Source organism: Mauremys reevesii, linkage group 21, assembly GCF_016161935.1.
Source record: "Mauremys reevesii isolate NIE-2019 linkage group 21, ASM1616193v1, whole genome shotgun sequence".
NCBI classification, from domain to species: domain Eukaryota; kingdom Metazoa; phylum Chordata; order Testudines; family Geoemydidae; genus Mauremys; species Mauremys reevesii.
Genome location: NC_052643.1, coordinates 17554993 through 17574727, shown reverse-complemented (window position 1 = coordinate 17574727; position 19735 = coordinate 17554993). Strand labels below are relative to the sequence as shown.

General features: G+C 45.2%; 1 protein-coding gene across 3 annotated transcripts in view; it reads right to left on the bottom strand.

Moving 5' to 3' along the window:
• The window catches only part of AJAP1 (adherens junctions associated protein 1), a 102433-nt gene that overhangs the window by 57724 nt on the left and 24974 nt on the right, over window positions 1-19735 (bottom strand). For 2 of the 3 annotated variants that reach the window (XM_039508636.1, XM_039508637.1), the window contains exon 2: window positions 1681-2462. In XM_039508636.1, coding sequence (XP_039364570.1) covers window positions 1681-2462 — 782 coding nt within the window. The remainder of the gene's footprint in view (window positions 1-1680; window positions 2463-19735) is intronic. The other variant, XM_039508635.1, reaches the window with a different exon arrangement.

Here is a 19735-nt window from a genome sequence, read left to right as displayed (position 1 = left end):
CTGAGGAGAATCGGGAGCACTTGAGATCCCAGGCTAATACTTACAGTGCAGTCTGATCAGAAACCAACTCTCTCAGTGAGATGTTGCAAGCCCACAGCCCCCGGCAGAGGCTAGATGGGAGACGGTGAGCCTGAATTACACTGAACAAACTAGTCACAGGGAACAGTTTAATGAAGGATTTATCCCTTGACTCTAGTAAGAAATTAGAACATAAGAACATGAGTTTTCTGTAGATTTTTTGTTTTGTTTTGCAGATTTTTTACCAATAGGTTAATTACTCACAATAACTTGGGGAATGTTGTAGGTGAACACGTTTCAGCACATGGATTGCTCAATGCGACTGTTTCATTTGTGTATTCAGAACTTGGTGTGTCTGATCACCTAAGTCAAGTGAAGTTGTTTCTACTCCTGAGGCCAAAAAGAGCTTCTAAGATGGCCTGCACACATTTATCATCAACACCTATAGGTATGTATCACAGCATGGATACTTACAGCACGTTCTCTAGCTCAGAACATTCTTGCAAACACAAACTCACTCAACAAATGTTTGTGGAGAACAAATGAGAAGAGTCCTGAATAGAAATGAAAGGAATCGGTGCCTCTCATTGAAACAAAGGTTTGTGATTTCTTTAGCAGCATTCTCCCAGCTCCAACTGCACTAAAGAAACCTTTGTGTCCAGTCTGCATGAGAAATAAGTACTATTTTAAGGCAGAAAACAATGATGGGAATGACTTCAGCAGGCGTTGCTGAATGCTTCTGTGTAATGAAAAACTGCATCTAAATTAGGGAAAGAAAAGTGAAAACCACACTCATTGTTTTCTCTGCAGTCACCGAAGCTGAAATGCTAACAATCTATGTTGTTTGCATATTGTACTGTGCCAGAGTGCCACATTAATACATTGACTATTATTACACTTTTCAAGGATTGTTAAGACTTGCATGTTGCATATAGAATCTGTCTGCAGTTCAGAGCTAGCAACCATAGTGTGTAGATGATTAGTGATATATTGTATGAAAGGGACTAGAAAGAAATATGTGAACAGCAAAATATTTTGTTGGACAAACACCCCAAAATTTGGACGCTTCTTCAGTTTGCAAAACCAGGCTGCAAATCTTGTTGGAATAGTCTTTCCTGTGAGATTTCCTGTTGCTGATTAGGCCAAAAATACTGCTATATTCCTGGGGAACCCAAGAATATAGCTGAACTGTATACTAGCTAGATACAGTATATAACATATATTCATGCTCCCAACATTCAGTCTCTGAAGGCAGAGGAAGATTGAAATACAGTAGAAAGATTAAACAAATGTTACGCAAATCACAAAAAAAGTTTGATCTGAATTTCAGGTAAAAATTCAGGTCAGTTTTTATTTTATCCAAAGCTGTTCACCCACCTTTCACTAACTGAAAATTGCTTAACTGTTTTGAAACCTGGACATTATACTATAATGTTCTCTTTAATGACTCCTTAATGATGATTGCAGCCTGGCAAAGCAAACACAGTATGAAGCCTTCGTCACACACTGCACCTTGTTTATATTGTGGCACTGGCCCACACTACAGTCTCCTCACTGGTGCCCATCATATAGGATACACCTCTGCCCTCGGCAATAGGTTCTTTGCTCTTACTCGGCCCAATCAACAGTTAAAACAAAACCCCATAAACAGACAGAAAATACCTGTAGTGTCTCCCATTATCTTAGGTGGACGGGCTTCTTTTCCATTGCTCTTGTGGCTGGTGTAGGGTTCCGTTGTGCTAATCCTGCCAGGGTTGTTCTTGTGTGTGTTAAGCCCTGGCACAGGTGATGTTGTGAACCCCTTAGACCGTACAGTGGTGGAAGTGGTGGTGGTGGTGGTGGTTGCCACAGTAGTCGTTCTGGTTTGTAAAGCAGAAGTTGTGGTGGTGCCATAATTCCCAGGGAACGTACTAGTTTCTATGGAGTCCTCTTCCCCTGTTGGGCCCCATACAATTACTTCAGGCACCGTGGTGGGCCTGCTGTCTCTGTGATCAAAATTGCTTCCTCGGAGGTGCCTTTTCCCTCTTTTCAAATGAGTCTGCTGGTCTGTACTCCTGCTGCTCCCATCTACAACAAAAGGGGCTGATTTTGCAGTAGCAGAATGCTTGGATTGCATGCTTTTATAAAGAAGGCCTGCTAACTGGTCTGTGGCTTTGTGTGGCCTTTTTGAATGATATGTTTGTATTTGCCCATGAGATCGTTCAGGATGAGAAGAAACATGGTTCCAAAAAGGGCCAGGAATCCTCAGTTGCTGTCCATTTTTAAAACTCCACAAAGGACTATGGGACAATCTATGCCAGTGAGAAGGCCTTTGCAGGAGCCTAAACCCTTGGCCTTGGGCTACAGATTCACAGATGGTGAAATCCATGGCTAGTTGAAACATGGCTATTAATATCCAAGCATGGCTTCCTACCGGGCAACCTGACCTGCGGACAGACATCGAACTGTATTAGAAAAAGAGAAAGAAAATGATTTATGTAACAGATTAGAATGCAATGTTTGTGTATCTATTAGAGTAGCATGCCAGGTTTACCCATGTTGAGAAGAAAAATCTGATAACCAGACCAGAAGAAATATAATGAAAATGACTTCTGTAGCTTCAAAAGAATAAGCCATCTGCTTTTCTACATATTAAGGGCAACATTTTCAGAAGTGACCTCAAGGTGTCTTAAGTTGAACCCCCAAAACTTGGGGCATCCAAAATCAATGTCCAGTTTGGAAATTTTGGCTTAAATATTTTTAAGTAGGGATATGAAACAGGACCCATACACTGCCATGCTTTGAATGACTCAAGAATGGATTCTACTATGAAAAGTCCTTAGCAATATGTCTAGTGTCTGCATTTCTGAACTCAGCATTCTTAGCTGAACTGTATATTAGCTAGATACAGTATATAACAGATATTCATGCTCCCAACATTCAGTCTCTTTATTCACAAACTTAAATCTAACTCGGGTGGAGTAGATGTATTTCCAGTCATGGCCAGGTTGAGAAGAAGACTCATGTTACTAATCCTGGCATAAAAGGCTTGACTTCATTAACCCAAATCTACCTCTAAGGTCCAGATCCTGCAACCAATGGTGTGCACAAACCACTGGGTTTCACTGACTTCAAGGATACTCCACACTGCTTGCATGAAACACATTGCAAATTTGGGGCTACCTTTGTAGTTATGAAGAATAAACATTTCACTTGCTGGTAAGATGTCTCCCCTGGCTTTCTGTGTAATTAATTAATTATCAATGTACAGATTCACACCAGAAGCCTTCAATAACAGTGCCTTCACAGGAGTCATTTTCATTCTCTTCCTTGCCTTTAAATATGTTGTTTATCTATAAATTCACATATTTTAATTTTTGCATCTCAAATGCAGGTTTTCCATATCAAATTATTATTTTTTCTAATTAAAACAAAAAAACTTTCCCTACATCTCTTTCCTATTTATCTACCTGGAGTGCATGCCCATTAGATGTAAGGAGATGAGATCATTAAATTAGAAGCTTAGCAGCAAGAGTTTTCCAAACTCAAAGACAGAAAATATATCAACATACAACAAATTAACTTTTTCTGAAACTTCAGGGTTGAATCCAGTAAGATGAAATTCTCTCTCTCTCTCTCTCTCACACACACACACACACACACACACACACACACACACACACACACACACACACACACACACACACACACACACACACACACACACACACACACACACACACACACACACGACTCAAATTGACTGATCCATTTTCCCTACCTGCAACGTTCTCACAAGCTCCCAAAGTAGACCTGACATTTCACGCTAATTAAATCCAATCCCAAATCCAGGCCACGAAAGCCATAAAGAAAGTAGCCCACAGGAAATGAAACCTCATTCTTCTGCACATCAGTGGTGCTGATCTTCAGGAACTGTGCTGTCAGCAATGGTGAAATTGGCATGGCAACAGTCTAGATCTGGGTATATACCTAACTTCATTCAAAATACAGATACCAATAGCTATGCCACGGACAGTCTAGCAAGAGTACCAAGCTAAATGCTGAGGCTACAGTGTGCCACTTACACAAGTACAGTTCCAATACACAGCTTTAAAACAACATAACATTATATTAATGATGAGTTTAGTTTCCTTATGGGATCACTGTTTATATCCTTCTACCTCTGTTGTCAACAGCATCTAGGAAACTGACCTAATGGGTCACTTCTCTCCTTTCTGTGATGACGTGATCCTGGAATAAGAGTCTGTGTTTCCTTTTTACACTGCACCTCCACGGGGCTGTAAAACATTTTATGAAATGAAACAGAACCAGACAGGACAGAAAAATAGATGAACTACAGCCTGCTGACTGTACACAACGAATGATCAGATCTGGCATGATCAGAGAGGTATACAGAGTTAATACAAAACAGGCTGGGGAACTGACAATATTCTAAGTGGTTTTCTATTCTTCTTAAAGTGCATGGAATGCAAATTTGTTAATCAGCTACAGGCTGAGAGTGGCTGTACTCTTGCTCTGCATGTGTAACCCAATTGTTATTAATCAGGTGCTTCAAACAGAGCAGCTATCTCCTGAGTTCATTTACCAGGCTGACCTGCTTGGCTAAGCAATGCAATACATTGTATATTACATCATTAACTACCAGTTTACATCCCTGCAGCACACCCTGTGCTCTAGATTTTATTAAGGGGTCTGGTATGTTACAGGCAATAAAGAAAGTGCAGTGGGGTGCACTTTAATTTTAATTAGTCTTTGCACATAAAATGAATAGCTGTACCTTGCATTGAACTGTCACCATAAGTCACTTTTTTATTTTGCTCTGATTTAAAATATTCAGACTTTCTTTCATATTGAAGCTAAAATTATAATCAGCACAATGTCCGAGATACACGCCCGTATCCTTTTCTCTTAAGAATCGTTGGGCCAAATCATAGATTCATAGATTCCAAGGCCAGAAAGGACCATTGTGATCTTCTACTCTAACCTCCTGTAGAACATGGGCCAGAGAACTTCTCCGGGATAATTCCTAGAGCAGATCTGTTAGAGAAACATCCCATCTTGATTTTAAAATGACCAGTGATACAAAATCCAGCATCACACATGGTGAGCACCATTAAAACTCCTGAAATCTTTAGCTGGCTTTATACAGAATTTACCCCCAGAAAGTGGGAGTTAATAGGTGCCTTTCATGCATAGATGGACTAACCCTTTCCTGCCTGACACCCTATGCAGTCATTCATGCCAGTGCAAAGCAGAGGCGAATCCCTACCATTATTTTCTGGTAACACTTTTACATCCATGTGGTGCCTGAGTAAATGAAGGTAGATAAGAATAAGACTCAGACACTCAGAAACACAGTCCACCGCCACTTTAAAAAGCTACCTCTCTATGTAGGGCCATATTTTCCAAATCACATCCTCCTCTTCTTTCTTAGAAGTCATTGTACTTGCAAACAGAGCTGGCCAAAACTTTCGTCTTCTTGAAACTTTCCAATTATTCAACAGATAAACTGAATGCCCCCAAATGAACTTTCTTTGGTTTTCCCTCATTTCACTGCCTTGTTCCTTTCACAGCTTTGTTCCATTTTCTCCTTATTTCAGCCATTGAAAATGGGGTTTGGTTTTGTAAAATGTTTGGCTTGAGATTTTTTCCTTGAAAAATCACATCTAAAAATTGTCGTGAATTTTGCTCTGCCCTCATGCTTTGCCCCCACAACTGAAACAGAAGCACAAATCTGAGTACTTGCACCTCCAAGTACCTGATCATGCCCCCTATACTCTTTTAGATCCTCAAAAAGGGAGGCTAGACGCTTCCTTCCTTGGAGCCTTACTATCATCCTTTCAAGCAACTGCAAAATTGAGAGAGACTCTCCCCTTGAATTAGAAAACAAAACAATGTCCGACACAGCACAGCATCATCTGATGGGCCAAACCATTAGGACCCCAACTAAAGGGAATGTTTTTGGGGGAAATCAATAAGAACCTCACGCGTGCCACTATGTATGAAGATGTGAGATTCCCTTGGCAATAGAGTTATCATGTAGAAAGACACTGCCCCTACACCAGCGATCTTACCACTGAATTTAAGATGAGGTACAATGAGAGTAGCAAACATAAAGAGGGGACCTGTCATAGGTAACAAAAATGAGATGATGAAATTACCATTAACCATTGCAAAATCTCTTAATATTGATTTGTTTTTAAATAAATAAATCCTCTCTCCCCATCTGGCCAGCACTGGCGAGCGGATTTCTTGTAGGAGTCATAGCAGAAATGGGTCTTGAGGAGGGTAGTGGCTTTGCAGATTGGCATAAGGAGGGCATTCCACACATAAGGGCAGCATGGAAGAAAGCATGGAGCTGTCCATGGGCATTCAAAGCTGGCACCATCCTAACTAAAAGGACAGTTAAGCTCTGGAACAGGCATGGAAGGGAGGTTGTGGAATTTCTGAGGGTCATTGGAGATTTTTAAGAACAGGTTGAACAAACACTTGTCAGGGATGGTCTAGGTTTACTTGCTCCTGCCTCAGTGCAGGGGGCAGGACTAGATGGCCTCTCCAAGCCCCTTCAGCCTGACATTTCTATGATTCTAAGAGCACTGGGAAGCAGAGGGGAGGGCATTACAACAGCTGACCAGCAGGGGTGGGCAGAATAATGAAAATGCCTCAAAGAGAGACAAGAAGCTTGGCTCTGACGCGGTGGAGAATGGGAAGTCAGAGTAGAGATTCAAAGCAGGCGGAGCGGTGTGGTTATAGCAGCACTCTGAAGTATCACTCAGTGCAACAGGAGGAGAGACAAAGGGAGCCGCCAAACCATCCAGGGGCCTTCACAGTGGCTGCTGCATTATATCAGCCCACCTCTTGGTGGCTGGACCGTTCTGCAGACTCGGAATGGCAGACGCAGCCTTCCCCACCAAGTCACTGGTGTCAGCCCAGCTCTAGCCAGCAGCAATCCAAGCGGTTATTATCTGCGGACGGTTTGGCAGAGCTAGTCAGCTCTGTCCAGCTCCTTGGAGACGTGCCCAAATCAGATTAAAAACCACAGTACAACTGGCACCAGATGCCCCCTTGCTGGAGAGAAGCCAAGGACGGAATGGGCAGGGGAGATAGCATTCCTGTCTCACACCCATACATGGCCCCTGCTGCTGACGGGAAGCCTGTTCTATAGGTCTCTAGGGGTGGCATCTTCCCCCCCCAAAACTCAGGTCAGTTTTATTGTTTTTTCTGTTTCTTTTCCATACAGGAATCTGATTCCTGACGCTCTGAGAGATTTCAGGACATGACTGCACACTCACCAGCTTTCCTCACGTTCTCTGCACTAAGCTGCAAACGCTTTGAGATGGCTAAACTCACGTTCTGATAGGAGTGTATCTCACGGCACATAATGGAGCTACTGGCCAGAGTTGTTGTTTTGTTATTAGAAAAGTTCAAATCTGTTATTTTATTCATCATACATTTTTATGGGATTTTTACCAGGGTTTGTTCTCTGGAGTCAAACATGCAGCATGGTCCCCTGCTGGATGTTCAAAGCCTAGGTTTACCATACCTGCTATGTGAAAGTAATTATATTCCAGCATAAGGGCCATTTCCCATACGCTGCATGTCAGTGGCTCAGTAGGTAACACCCCCTCTGTGCTGGTTAGAAGCCAGGAGTTCAGTTTTCCAGTGAGAACATTAAACACGGATTCACCTTAATAATATTCACAGCCCTGCTGTCATTCTAATGGCATGTCAGACTCCATTTTGGTCTTTGTCTAACTTTTTAATACGATTTGGAATTTCTCCTTGCAAGGAATGGGAGATGCAGTCTGCCTTCCTTGACAACATATCCCTCTTAGGAAGTACATTCTTATGGCATGCGCAGACAAACACACATACACAGTCACTCGCTGTTTGGCTGGTTCTCCAGAAGAAAACAGAATGGGAACGATGTGCTTTTGTTCGTAGCCTCTAAATGCTGACAGCCAAGCCCGGTCCAGCCATAATCTCATTGTGGCCACACTTCAGCTGCTGTGTTTGATCTTCCCAATGACCCATCCAAACTCTCCCTGGCTTTGGGTTCACAGCCTACAAGAATGTGGTATATTCTACACGCCTTGTTCATTTGTCACATGACCAAGCTGAAATAATAGGGCCAGGTCCTGAGCTCGTGTAAATCAGCACCGCTCCATGGACATCAACAGAGCCATGTTGATCTACATTAGCTGAGAAACTGGCCTTATATCTCCTTGTTGCTCTGTTTCTAGCAGGGCCGCCCAGGGAGGGGGTAATTTGCCTCAGTTCCCGGGCCCCCCGGGGGCCCCCATGAGAGTTTTTCGGGGCCCCTGGAATGGGGTTCTTCACTCACTCTGGGGGCCCCGGAAAACTCTCGCGGGGCCCGGGCCCCTGGAGCTTCTTCCGCTCTGGGTCTTTGGCGGCAGGGGGTCCTTCCACTCCGGGACCCACCGCCAAAGTGCCAGGTCTTTGGCAGCAATTCGGCGGCGGGGGGCCCCTGCGGCCGAAGACCCCCAGACCCCCTGAATTCTCTGGGCGGCCCTGGTTTCTAGGAACACCAGCGCATTAAAACAAAAATGCAAACTCCAGGCTCATAGTTACTGGTCTACATACATTTGGAATTTCTCCTCGCAAGGAATGGGAGATGCAGCAGACTGTTAGCTGACCCTGCTGCCTTGCCAAAATATACGTAGCAGCGTGCAATTAGCTAGCCCCGAGCACAGCCAAAATCCCAATACGAGTGTGCAGCATGCCACTCACCAGCACAACCAGCACAGCACGTTGGTGCTATCAGTAAACCAGTAAAAAGCAGTGCCAGTATGGACACAGGAACACGTAGGCAGCCCGGAGAAGGATTGCAAATGTGCGTTTGCTGTTTCAAGGAGGCTTAGCAGATATTAACATAAGAGCACAGCGGAAACCAGCCCCAACACAGCAAAAATGAACACACGGATCACATGCACAGGCTCCTTGCTTCATTCCCGGACTCAACTCTGCCCTTAGAGTATAAGCTCACCAGGGCACAGACCAGGTCTTCCTGGGGGTGGTCAGTGCCTAGCACACTCCATGCACTGCTGGAATGCAAAGACCAGGAATGCTAATAACGGCTGGCTGGCATCTGACCCTGTCCCAGTTTTATGTGGACATCCCAATTAGCCTCACTTTTTTCAGTACATTTGAGTGGGGTCAGGCCAGGGGACTTTACTCTAAATGACATTTTGCCAGCCAAGCAAACTGCCCAGTTGCCTAATGGCTCCACTCAGGCGTGGGCATTTGGGACAGGAATCTAAAGCCCCATCCCCTTGCAGGAGGGAATCTTATGTGACTCCCACTCTTCCTAGGGCTTCGCAACAGCGGAGAAGGTAAAATGTCTTTCAGAATAAATAGCAATGTGTAGGAGTTCTGGTTGTCTAGGCAACACTCCACTCCACTGTTCAGAACTAACAATGGGGGCTCTGCTGCCCGACAGAAAAGTCTGTGGCAGTCACTCCAAAAGAACAAGCGAGGTGCACTTCAGTGCCTGTGCCCCTTGGTGCTCCGCAAGAAGAGTGCTCCCTCCCGTCAGCCCTTGGTGCACCGTGTGTTAAGGGTTAGAGTGGGAGAGCAGGAGTCAGCACTCATGGGTTCTGTGCCAGATTCTGCCCCTGACCCACTATATAGCAGTGGGGAAGTCATATTCCCATTCTGTGCCTCTGCTTTCCCATCTCTACAATGGAGATGATCACATTCACTGGCTGCTCATGAGGTTTACAGGTTAACTGATGGTTGTAAATTGCTTTGAGATCCTCACTGGTTGGCTAGCACAGTAATAGGTGGCTTAGATAGAGTCATCTTGGCTATAAGGTTATTATTCATTATTAATTACCATCAATTGACATGACTTGGTTCTGTTCTGTGGGAAGGGCTCTGGGATTGGACAGCATCTCTCTGTCTACTTCAGGTATTTCTAACTCAAATTTGCATTAAACTTCCAGGGGGAACCATAGGAAAAGGTGGAACCTGGATCTGGGTAACTTTGCATCCCATTCGTAGGCGTCCCTCCCTCATAAAGCAAGCTAAAGATAGGTGTAATGCATCCACCAATAACTGCCTCCCTCCTGCTCCTCATCCTCAAAATCACAGGTTGGGATCCATGTTGTGAGTTCTCAGATTGGCCTGGAAACCCCTTTGTCAGGTGATGGTGCTCAGGATGGTGAAGAATAGAACCACTGGACCATCTCCTGCCTTTAGAGTTAGGCCACTGCTTAGCAATTTGTTAGCTACTAGGGATACTAATCCATAGTGGAAGATCTTGATAAGGTTTTGAGCATTCTCTAGGTGGCGTCCGTCTGATAATAAATACTCTTTGGATTAGCCCCAGTCTAGCTCATCCATTCTGAGACACAGGACTGCTGGAACATGCATCATTGTCAATCACACAGAAATGGCTACGCCCCCCCTCTTCAGTTATGCTGCCTACATCTTCTTCACTGATAGCAGATCGAAGCAAGAACAGTTTTAAGGAAAACATTCTCAGCAGCTGGAATAATTTATTGCCAAATACCCCAAAGGGAGGCATTTTATCCCATTAGAAAAGGGTCAATAGGCTGAAGGTACATACAGATCTCTGAGAGGCTGGTGCACTTGAAGATGCGGTTCAAGTTCTAAGTTAGGTTAAACAGTCTGATGTGCTGAGACATGCAGACTGGAATATAAGGGGATGTGCTATATGCCAAGAACAAGGCACAGTGGCAGAGCTGCGTGTGTGCGTGCATCCAGGGAAATGAAATAGCAGGGGGTGCTGCAGCCCAGGCATGAGATGCAATGGCAGGGCTTGCAGATGTGTTATCAGTGTACTGCTTGGAGTTTGCGGAAGTTCAATATTGCAATGACTTTTTCAGAGAATTCTGAATTTCAGTGAAAATAAGAAAAATATTGAACATTTGTGCAATATTTATTCCCCATTTCTCGACCAGCTATACAGCTAGCCTGAATTTTTGGAGTCTCTAAGAAAAATTTTCATCAAAATTTTGAACTTCAATTTTTAAAAAATGGGAAACAATGCCAATGACATTTTATATCATCCCCCCGACACACCATTTTTCTCACGATCAGTCCCTTGCGTTATGAGCCCTAAATTCACTCATGCTATCTAATGCGAGGCAAAGAAAGCCTTAGCTTTCCACAGGAACCCCAACTCCTTCAAACATTCACCTACTGGCTTAACTTTAAGCACAAGAGTGGTAAATATTTTCCAGATCAGGGGCTAACATGAAACATTAACAGTAACTGTCCCCAATGGCTCTGACATCGATTAAAACTGTTGCTGGAAAAGTTTAATTCCAAGAAGAGCGTATGTCAGGCTGGCTGACAGGCTTCCAGAGTACATTATCTATTGCAATACATCTTTCTTATCAAAAAATAGATTGGCTTTCTTGCTAGTTTATAATTAGTCGCAAAATTAAATTATAGTGCGTCAAAGGCACAACGTCTAGGATTAAACACTATGATAATTACAAGTCTGTTATTTATATTTTAATTAGGTTCTTTTTCTTTTAACTTGATTGTAAGAAAGAAGGTGGACTGATGGTTGGCGGGGGAGTGAAGGACTCTGGGAGAAAGTGGATGTGTGGGGAATGTGAGGTTCATGCCCAAGGCCAGGGCATGGTGGCGGCTCTGACAGGTTGGCTGCATGGCTGGGGCAGAATCTGGGGCTAGGTGGGAGACAGAAGGGTGGAGGTGGGAGACCAAGGGAGAGGGCTCAGGCATTGTTGTTCAGCACATGATTCAGAAAAGGAACTAAAGGATGAGGACAATGAAGCAAATTGCCATCCTCCCTGTACCACTGCAGAGAACAGCAATGCAATGCCCATCCACGAGGAAGACAAGGGCCAGCAACAGCAGCACCTGCAGTAAAAGTGACTTTTCCAGGGCAAGGCAAGGTGCACAGGGCCCATCCTCTGGCTACCATCACTGGTCACACATGGCTGCTGCAGAGGAGATCACGGCCAGGGTTCCTTCCGGGTCGCCCCAAGGGCACACCAGGCAGCAGCCATTCCACTATCTGGGAAAGGGTGAAGCATGTTCTCCCTACCCTATAACCAGCCACTGTTACTGCCCCAGGAATGGGGGGGGAGCAAGACCCCACTCTAGTCTGACCCCCTTTCTGGGGAGGCTAGCACCTGCAATTCCCTGCAGAGGGCTGTGTTCTCCTTGCACCTCTGAGCAGGGCCCAGAATGGGGGCACAAGGCAGCGACCTGTGGGTCTGAGAGGGAGAAAGGCTGGTAGCATTCAAGTGACTGCAGCCACCCCGTGACTGTGACTATAAAGGGCAGGGTTTGTCTCAACTACGTTAACTGAAGATACTAAGGGATGGCGTTTGGCCGTGACTGTTCTCACTGAGGAGTCATTCATTCTCAGCAATGAGGGAGTGCTTTAGCTCAGGATAGAGACACTGGGGGAATAGGGGTACCCTGGGATATCCTCCCGAGGGGGAGTCACTTTACCCCAGCATACTGATTCCAGGGGATGTTCTCTTTGTCTCCAGGATAAAGCTACTGGAGGCCAAACTCGTCCTGGTCCTGCCAAAGTAAGTGGAGTTCCCCCAGGATGGAACTGGCTCTGGGGTAGTACGTTTGACAGGGATATTCTTGCCTGAGAGCGAGATGCCCCCAGGAAGGTGCCTATCTTGCTACACTGGTTTTAGCCCCGGGCCACCAGAAGTGCGTTATTTACTAGAAGCAGCACTGCCATTGCAGGGAAGCCCCTGCCTTCTGACAGACATCCATTCCGACCGCTTCACCAGAGCAAACACAGAGCCAGGGCCCACGGGACTGAGCCGATGGGAAAATGTGGCATGTGTGAGAAGTGGTGAAAAAGCAATAGTGGGGGAAGCTTTGCTGGGAAGGCCCCTCCACCCCTAGCCCCCCTCCAGGGCATGAAGGCTGACGGTCCAGCTTTTGACGCATTCTCCTTTACCTGTCCCCTAAAGTCAGCCAAGGAGGTTCTTCTCCTCTCCTTCACACTAATCATTTCTGACATACATTTGGCAACCGTGTCGGTGAGAATCTGCCTGTAGTGTTCTGGGTCAGCTTCACCTGAGAGAGACAGAGAGGTGGGCACGGTGCCTTTGAATTGGGGGTCTGACCGCTGTGAAATGCGCCTCTATGGTCCCTCAATAGAACTAACTCCAAGCACCTCTTCTACGTGCACCAACAGCGTCTTCAGCGTGCCCTGGAATGGCCTCCAGCAGCCGACAGATAAGGGTGATCAAGCAATGGGCTGACTGGCACTACAAGCCCAACAACGGCAGGGCACAGCTGTTGGTAGCGGGCTCCACTTTCCCACACGGTGTTTGTTCCCAGTGTGGACAGGACACACCATTTACAGGAGTGTGGCAGGTAACTGTTTCGGAGCTGGGCCACAGTTCCTTCATGGGGTCCAGGGTCCCCGCTGTGCTGCACGTAAATCCATGGCACAGCCACAGGACTTACTTCCGGAATTAAGGATCATGAATAAATTCATCAGAGAACAAAATGCCTGCAGCTCAGTTCCTGGTTCCTGCAAGTGCTGAGCGGAGATTCCAGCACTCAGGTCTCTATGGGGGGGAAAAGGGGTTACATTGGCAGATTTCAGGGGCTGCCAATGCTGTCTGTTCCAAGGACCTAGAGTGGGACTGTCCTCCCAGCCAAGGTCAGCACACCCCCAAATGTAGGTGCTTAAAGCTCATCACCTAAATCTGTATTTAGGCAACTGAATAAGAGTGGCCTGTTTTCCAGCTGGGCAACCATAGCTTTTACTGCCTTCAACAGGAGCTGTGGGTACTCAGCACTAGTGAAAATCAAACCACCTGCTTAGATACCTGGTACAGCCTATTTGCCTGGCTGGTTACTCCCTGTATCAGCTTTGCTGGTATCCACTACCCGTGCAAGGAGGAAAGTTTACTCCTTCATAGATGGCTCCTTTTTCTGCCAGATCGAGCAGTAGAGCCTTAATCTTGCATTTGTGGCATCAGTGCGTTGCTATTTTTGTCATCCCAACTTCAAATTTATAACTTTGCTGCAGGATCCAAGGCAGGATGACAGGGAGGGTCCCTCTGTTTAAACATGATTGTGTTCCGTATTCTGAACACAGAGCAAGGCATTTCTGAAGAACCAAGTGCCTGGCTTTCTGCTTTAAGTGATATGTTTGAAAGTTTTCCCCAGTATGAAAGTCCCTCTTTAAATTCTTCCAAACAGAGCAATTTGCTTTGATGAAGTAGAAAGTTGGCACTTAGGAAACAATAATTTCAGGCTCTCAGCAAGCTGCACTCTTTGCTTATCTTGAAAAGTACAATGCTGTGCTTTCATGTCCAAGGCTCAAGTCTGCTGCTGCTGATGCAGCCAAACTCGGGAATTTGGGGGAGTTTGAAACAAATAATTTCAAATTGCTTCACTCCATGCTCATGCCAGGGCAATGTCATTTAGAAAACTGTGCTTTTGCTACAGCAGCTCCATGCCTTCTCTGCTGGCAAAGTTTTTTATTCCCCATCCATTCAGTGGCAAGAATGTATGTTTCCTCCCTCATCATCCAGGGTCAGGGATGGGAGAAGCAGTCCCTAAAACGTGCACCCATTTTTAAAGCTAAACTCAAACTGATGAATGCTTGAAGAGTCTTAAATGTCCTAATCTACTTTGTTCACTTTCAGGCTCTGGCCTAAACCAGAACCAGAGTTGCCAGACATTATTTGTGCTGTACCCCCTGCTGCGGTGGGAACAAGAAGTGCCAGAAAAACTCCTAGGAAAACCCGGTCAAACTAAGTTCTCAGCCCGGTTTCCAGACTCTGGAGGTTTAGAAGGTTTGGGTCAGCAGCCAACCATTTATAATGCTGCTTCAGGAAAGAAATGACCTTTTAAAGCCTATGCAGTAGCTCCCCTGGGCCAGGTTGAGGAAGCCTAGGTACCCAGAGAAGCTCTTTCCCCTGAGCTTGCTGCATCTGTAGTGGGAGCATCATTTAGCGATCGACAGCCAGGAGGCCTGGGAATTACAAGTTCTGGATTCTAGTCCTGGCTCTGAGCACCGCTAGTCACGTCACCTCCTTATGTCACATTTTCCCCATCAGTACAAACAGGGATTGTAATGAGTCCCTGCCTCAGAGGGATTGCTGTGATGCTCAGCTAATGTCCTTCAGATCCCTGAACGCTTTGAGATCTTTGGATGAGAGATGCTGTGTAAGTGCAAGGCTATTATTGCTGTTGTTGTTATTCTCTATATTCTAAATGCCCACCTATGCCCTTGACTATGTGCCATGGGTAAATGGGTAGCATAGTGGACACCAAATACAGCCCCAGGCCTCTCTCAGCCTGTCTGACAGAATCCCGAGTGAGGTGGCTTGTGCCCTGTCATTCTGAAATCTACCTCCTCGTGACAGATCGGGGTCCAGAGTTTTTGTATCAGTTTTACAATCTGACCCCCATGCACACATCCTTTAGATACAATCTTATGGATTGGAAAAGATAATGAGCAGTAAAGAAAAGTTTGTGTTTGTTTTTTTCCAAAGAAGATAATGATGCAATTTGTATTTCCTAGTACAATAATATCACCAGGGTTTCTGAACTTGGCATTGAGCGATATCCTGCAAACAGAAACCTTAAAAAACAATTTCATTCAAAACCATGAAGACAGTTGGAGTAAATTACCTCCTGTCCTGACTCGCAACATTAACTTCCTATTTTGCATTTGCATTCACATGCTCATAATAACTGCACCTTTGGCTGCTAATTTAGAAAATAGGTGCTTTCCATGTAATGAATTAGCAAGTGAACATGCAATCAGGCAACTCTTTGGCAAAAGGACAACAATCTAACTGCTTAATCAGCGGGATTCATATGGGGCTTGTTGTATTTAGTTAGTTGGTTAGTTAGCCCGGACTGCCTTTGAATTTTCCCTTTGAAAAGGAGCATTGTTCTTGCCTTAGTGGAGAGAGGATTCCTTCTTCTTCTTCAAAGGCGGATCCCATTACAAATGTTCTTTCCCTCCTTTTGATATGATCCCTGCAATATTCTAGTGGAAACTTACAGGCCTCTTGAGACTGTAACAGATCTCGGCGGATAGTCCACCCTTTGAGGAGGCCAGCTGTGGGGCTAGCGGGCAGGAGGTGGGGATACTCTGAGACTCTGCTGCCTTGGCTGCCTGTGTTCTGTGTTGTCACTGCATTCTACTCTGACCTGCCCTCTGGAGCTGCTCAGCTCTGGCCAACCATCTGCCACAGCAGAAGTCAGTCTCTGCTGCTCTCTCCTTCCAATCGACCGGCTACTTGTTGCTGCTCCAGAAGTGCTATGAAAGTCCCTTGCACAATTGCCTTTGAGATGACAGCTAGAAATAAATGGAGATTAACTGGTTAAATAGACAAGGATTCTCCAAACTGTAAATAACGTTGACCTGAAAGCAGCATTTGTAGACAGGACCCAGCAGAGCTGGCCAAACACTCTGTGAGTTCAATCCCGTATGTGGTATTGGTCCCCAAGGCGGTATCAGATTTGTCGGACATATAGAGAGTATAATGAGCTACAGCATAGCACAAAGACCCAACCTTTGCAAAGTGAAGAATGGGATGAGTTCACTTTGAGTTACAGCTGACAGCTCTGTCCATTTCTAATCCAGAAGTCATCTTCTATCTCTAGTGTGAACTGCCAACCACAAGCGTTTTATTCCAGTGCCCAGAGGAAGGATGATCTTGTGATTGAGGCACTGGACTGGGACTCGGATAGCTGGATTCAGTTCTCTGCTCTGCAGCATATTCCCCATGTGATCTTGGGCCAGTCATTCAGCCTCTCTGGGCCTCAATTTCCCCTCAGTAAAAGGGGGATAACAGTGGTTTCCTTTGCCTGTCTTCTCCATTACCACTGTGTGGTCCTCAGGGCAGGAGTGTCTCTTGTGGTGTGTTTGTATCACATTGGGTCAGTGGGTCCCTGGTCTCACATTACAATAATGCCAACCAAGTAATTCATAGTAATAAACAATCAAATCTTCCCTCTAAGAGGACAAGGGAAGATTGCCCAGCATTGCTCTTCAGTGGCCCAGCAATGTGGTGTGGATGGCAAATGTAGCACATCACAGGTAACTCTCCTTGGCTGAAGGGAAAATGCTGAGACGTGAGGCCTTGAGGAAATGGGGACAGCACCTATTCAGTCCCTGACTTTGCACTAGCTAATTTCTTTATCCCAGCTGTTTGTGCTTCTGTGACTCAGGGAGCAGGAGGTCAAAACTGTCTGAAGATGCCCTTACTGGGCAAGAAAGAGATCCTTTCAGAAAAGCTGGTATTTTGGGAAAATGCCTGTTTTCTAATTCACCGGGTGCCATGTTTTCAGGTCTATAAAATCCAGCTCTGTTTTGGGAAGTGACATTGTTTTGGAAATTATCCACTTCTGCATCACTCGGGGCAGCTTCCAATTGCTGCATGCCCAGAGTACAGCTAGTCTCTGTTGGTCTGTCTCAGCTATTTCTCACTCGGAATTGAAGGCTTAGCAGGGGCTGTGCAACAGAGCGGCTGCAAATGGCCCTGCCAGAGAGTTATCAAACACGAGCCAGTTCACTGAGACATCTTTGAATAACCTGCTGCTGGAAACTACTGAAAGCCACTGAAAACCCATGAGCAGGGCCATGGGGCAAAATCGACATCAGATCTCAGCCAGCTGCATTGTTTAGCATTCTACAGACCAAACACTGCCCTGGTGCAAGAGAGCACAACTTCTCAAAGTGAGCGGAAATGCTCAAATACCGTGGTGTTGAGCACCATAGAAGAGTAAATAAATGGAGATGCGGTCAGACCACAATGTGTCATTTATATCTCCACCCACAGAACGCAGGCTTAACTTCCTGCTCCTACACACCTCTCTCATGGAGTGTGGTTGGTTTTGGTTTTGATTTTTTACAGCATAGGATTAATGAGAGCAAATGACACAGGAGTGAGCATGAGAGAGTGCTCTGAGATTCACCAACAGCAAAGAAACTCACAAGAGAGTTGCACTCAGAAGAGGGAATAAACCAAATATACGCTTAACATTTATGATGAACAGCAAGAGGGAAATGGGAGGGGGAGAGTATTTCATATTGGGTTTGGGGTGAAATGTTCTTAGGATCTAGAAGGTCAAACACACACACACCCTCCATGTGCCTCCTGAAGTCCCTGACTATACCTAGAGGGACTCAACAAACAGAAATTAATGAAGGAATCACTTCCTACCACGTTTATATTAATCATGTGACCAACAGCAGGCCTAGGACTAGAGAAGAAGGCTCTTTTCCTTGAGGGAGATGCCTCTCAGACTAATATCCTTCCTTCATAAAGGGCTATGGGCTCCCAGCAAGATGAAGGTGGAACCCAAGGAGAGCTACTAACATCCTATGTGGTAGGGAAGGGGTTAATCCCAGCAGCTGACAAAATAAGATGCTCACTGTATGCCCACCAGACTCAAAATCCCTGATTTTGGTAATCTGTCAAAGCAATTAACTAGGATCATGGCCACAGAATGGCTTAGACAAATTGCAACACACAAATTGTCACCAGCTTGCAGGCCATTTGCAAATCCATTTCACTGAAGCCTCAAAAGCGTCACCGGAGTGTGGCTCTGTAGGGTAGGCAATGGCACAGAAATGCTCATTTGCATCCTTTTCATAGGCTACTTATTTCCCATGATAAAAGGGGCGCCCTCATTCCCATGGCGGTGGAGACACTTTGCAGGCAGCATTTGAAATGCAGAGATCTGCTGATTTTTAATGCAGAATTATACAATTAGAACTGTTCTTCCATTTCACGATTGCGTTAAGTAATGCATTGATATTGCACATAGAATCAAGGTTATGTCCTTGTTTTTGATGATTTATTAACTCAGAGCAGTTTACAGCTCCGAAGACCAAGCAAAACTGAGATAAAAATATTCCCACAAAAGCCAGACGTACAACCACTTGCTGTAACTAGAGCTGTAAAACGATGTTAGCTTCTGTTCCAGCAAAATGAGGCTTCCTCACAGCAGCCTGACTTTACTAAGGCAGATATTGTCTGTATACTAAAGAGAAAGAAGAAGCATCTTTGCCAGGACAGTTTTATTTCTTGAAATGAAGTGCAGAAAATGACTTATTATTAGAGAAATTTACAAGAATTGACTATCTTAGTGTGAAAAAAACCAGCCATGTCTCAAAGGAAGACTTTCACACTGGAAGGATGGAGAGGCGAATGTCGCTGCAGACAGCGGTTTACATGGCCTGTATTTGTCTGTGCTCCCTTTGTTGGTACTGCAGTTATCTATGTTTGTGCTGCAGCTTTTCTCTTTCCTCAGCTCAGCTTCTCTTTGTGCCAAACCCTGAAGTGTATTCGCTGTCCTGTGTTTATGAACCTACAATAGGTGGCAATTCAGCACTGTGATTTCACTGAAAGAGTGAATGGCCTAGGTAGCTGGGCTGGGAGGGAAGAAGATAGGAAGATCCTGTCCAAATACAAAGCGCAAACCCAGGAAGTAAGACTGTGGAAAACACAATAAGGGTACACTAAGGAGTCCCAGAAATTAGCAACAGAACAGAGGTGGCAGGTCACATCCCTCAGCCAGTAAAGGGTGTCTCCCTGTAGTACATTTCCTAGTGATGGGCCAGTCTAGTTTTCCATATTTCCAGTGATGAAGAATGAATTTACTTTGATATACAGTTTAGGAAAATTGTTCCTCAAAGGAAGGTCACCCTTCAATAGTGAAAGCTATCCACGAGTAGCTTAAG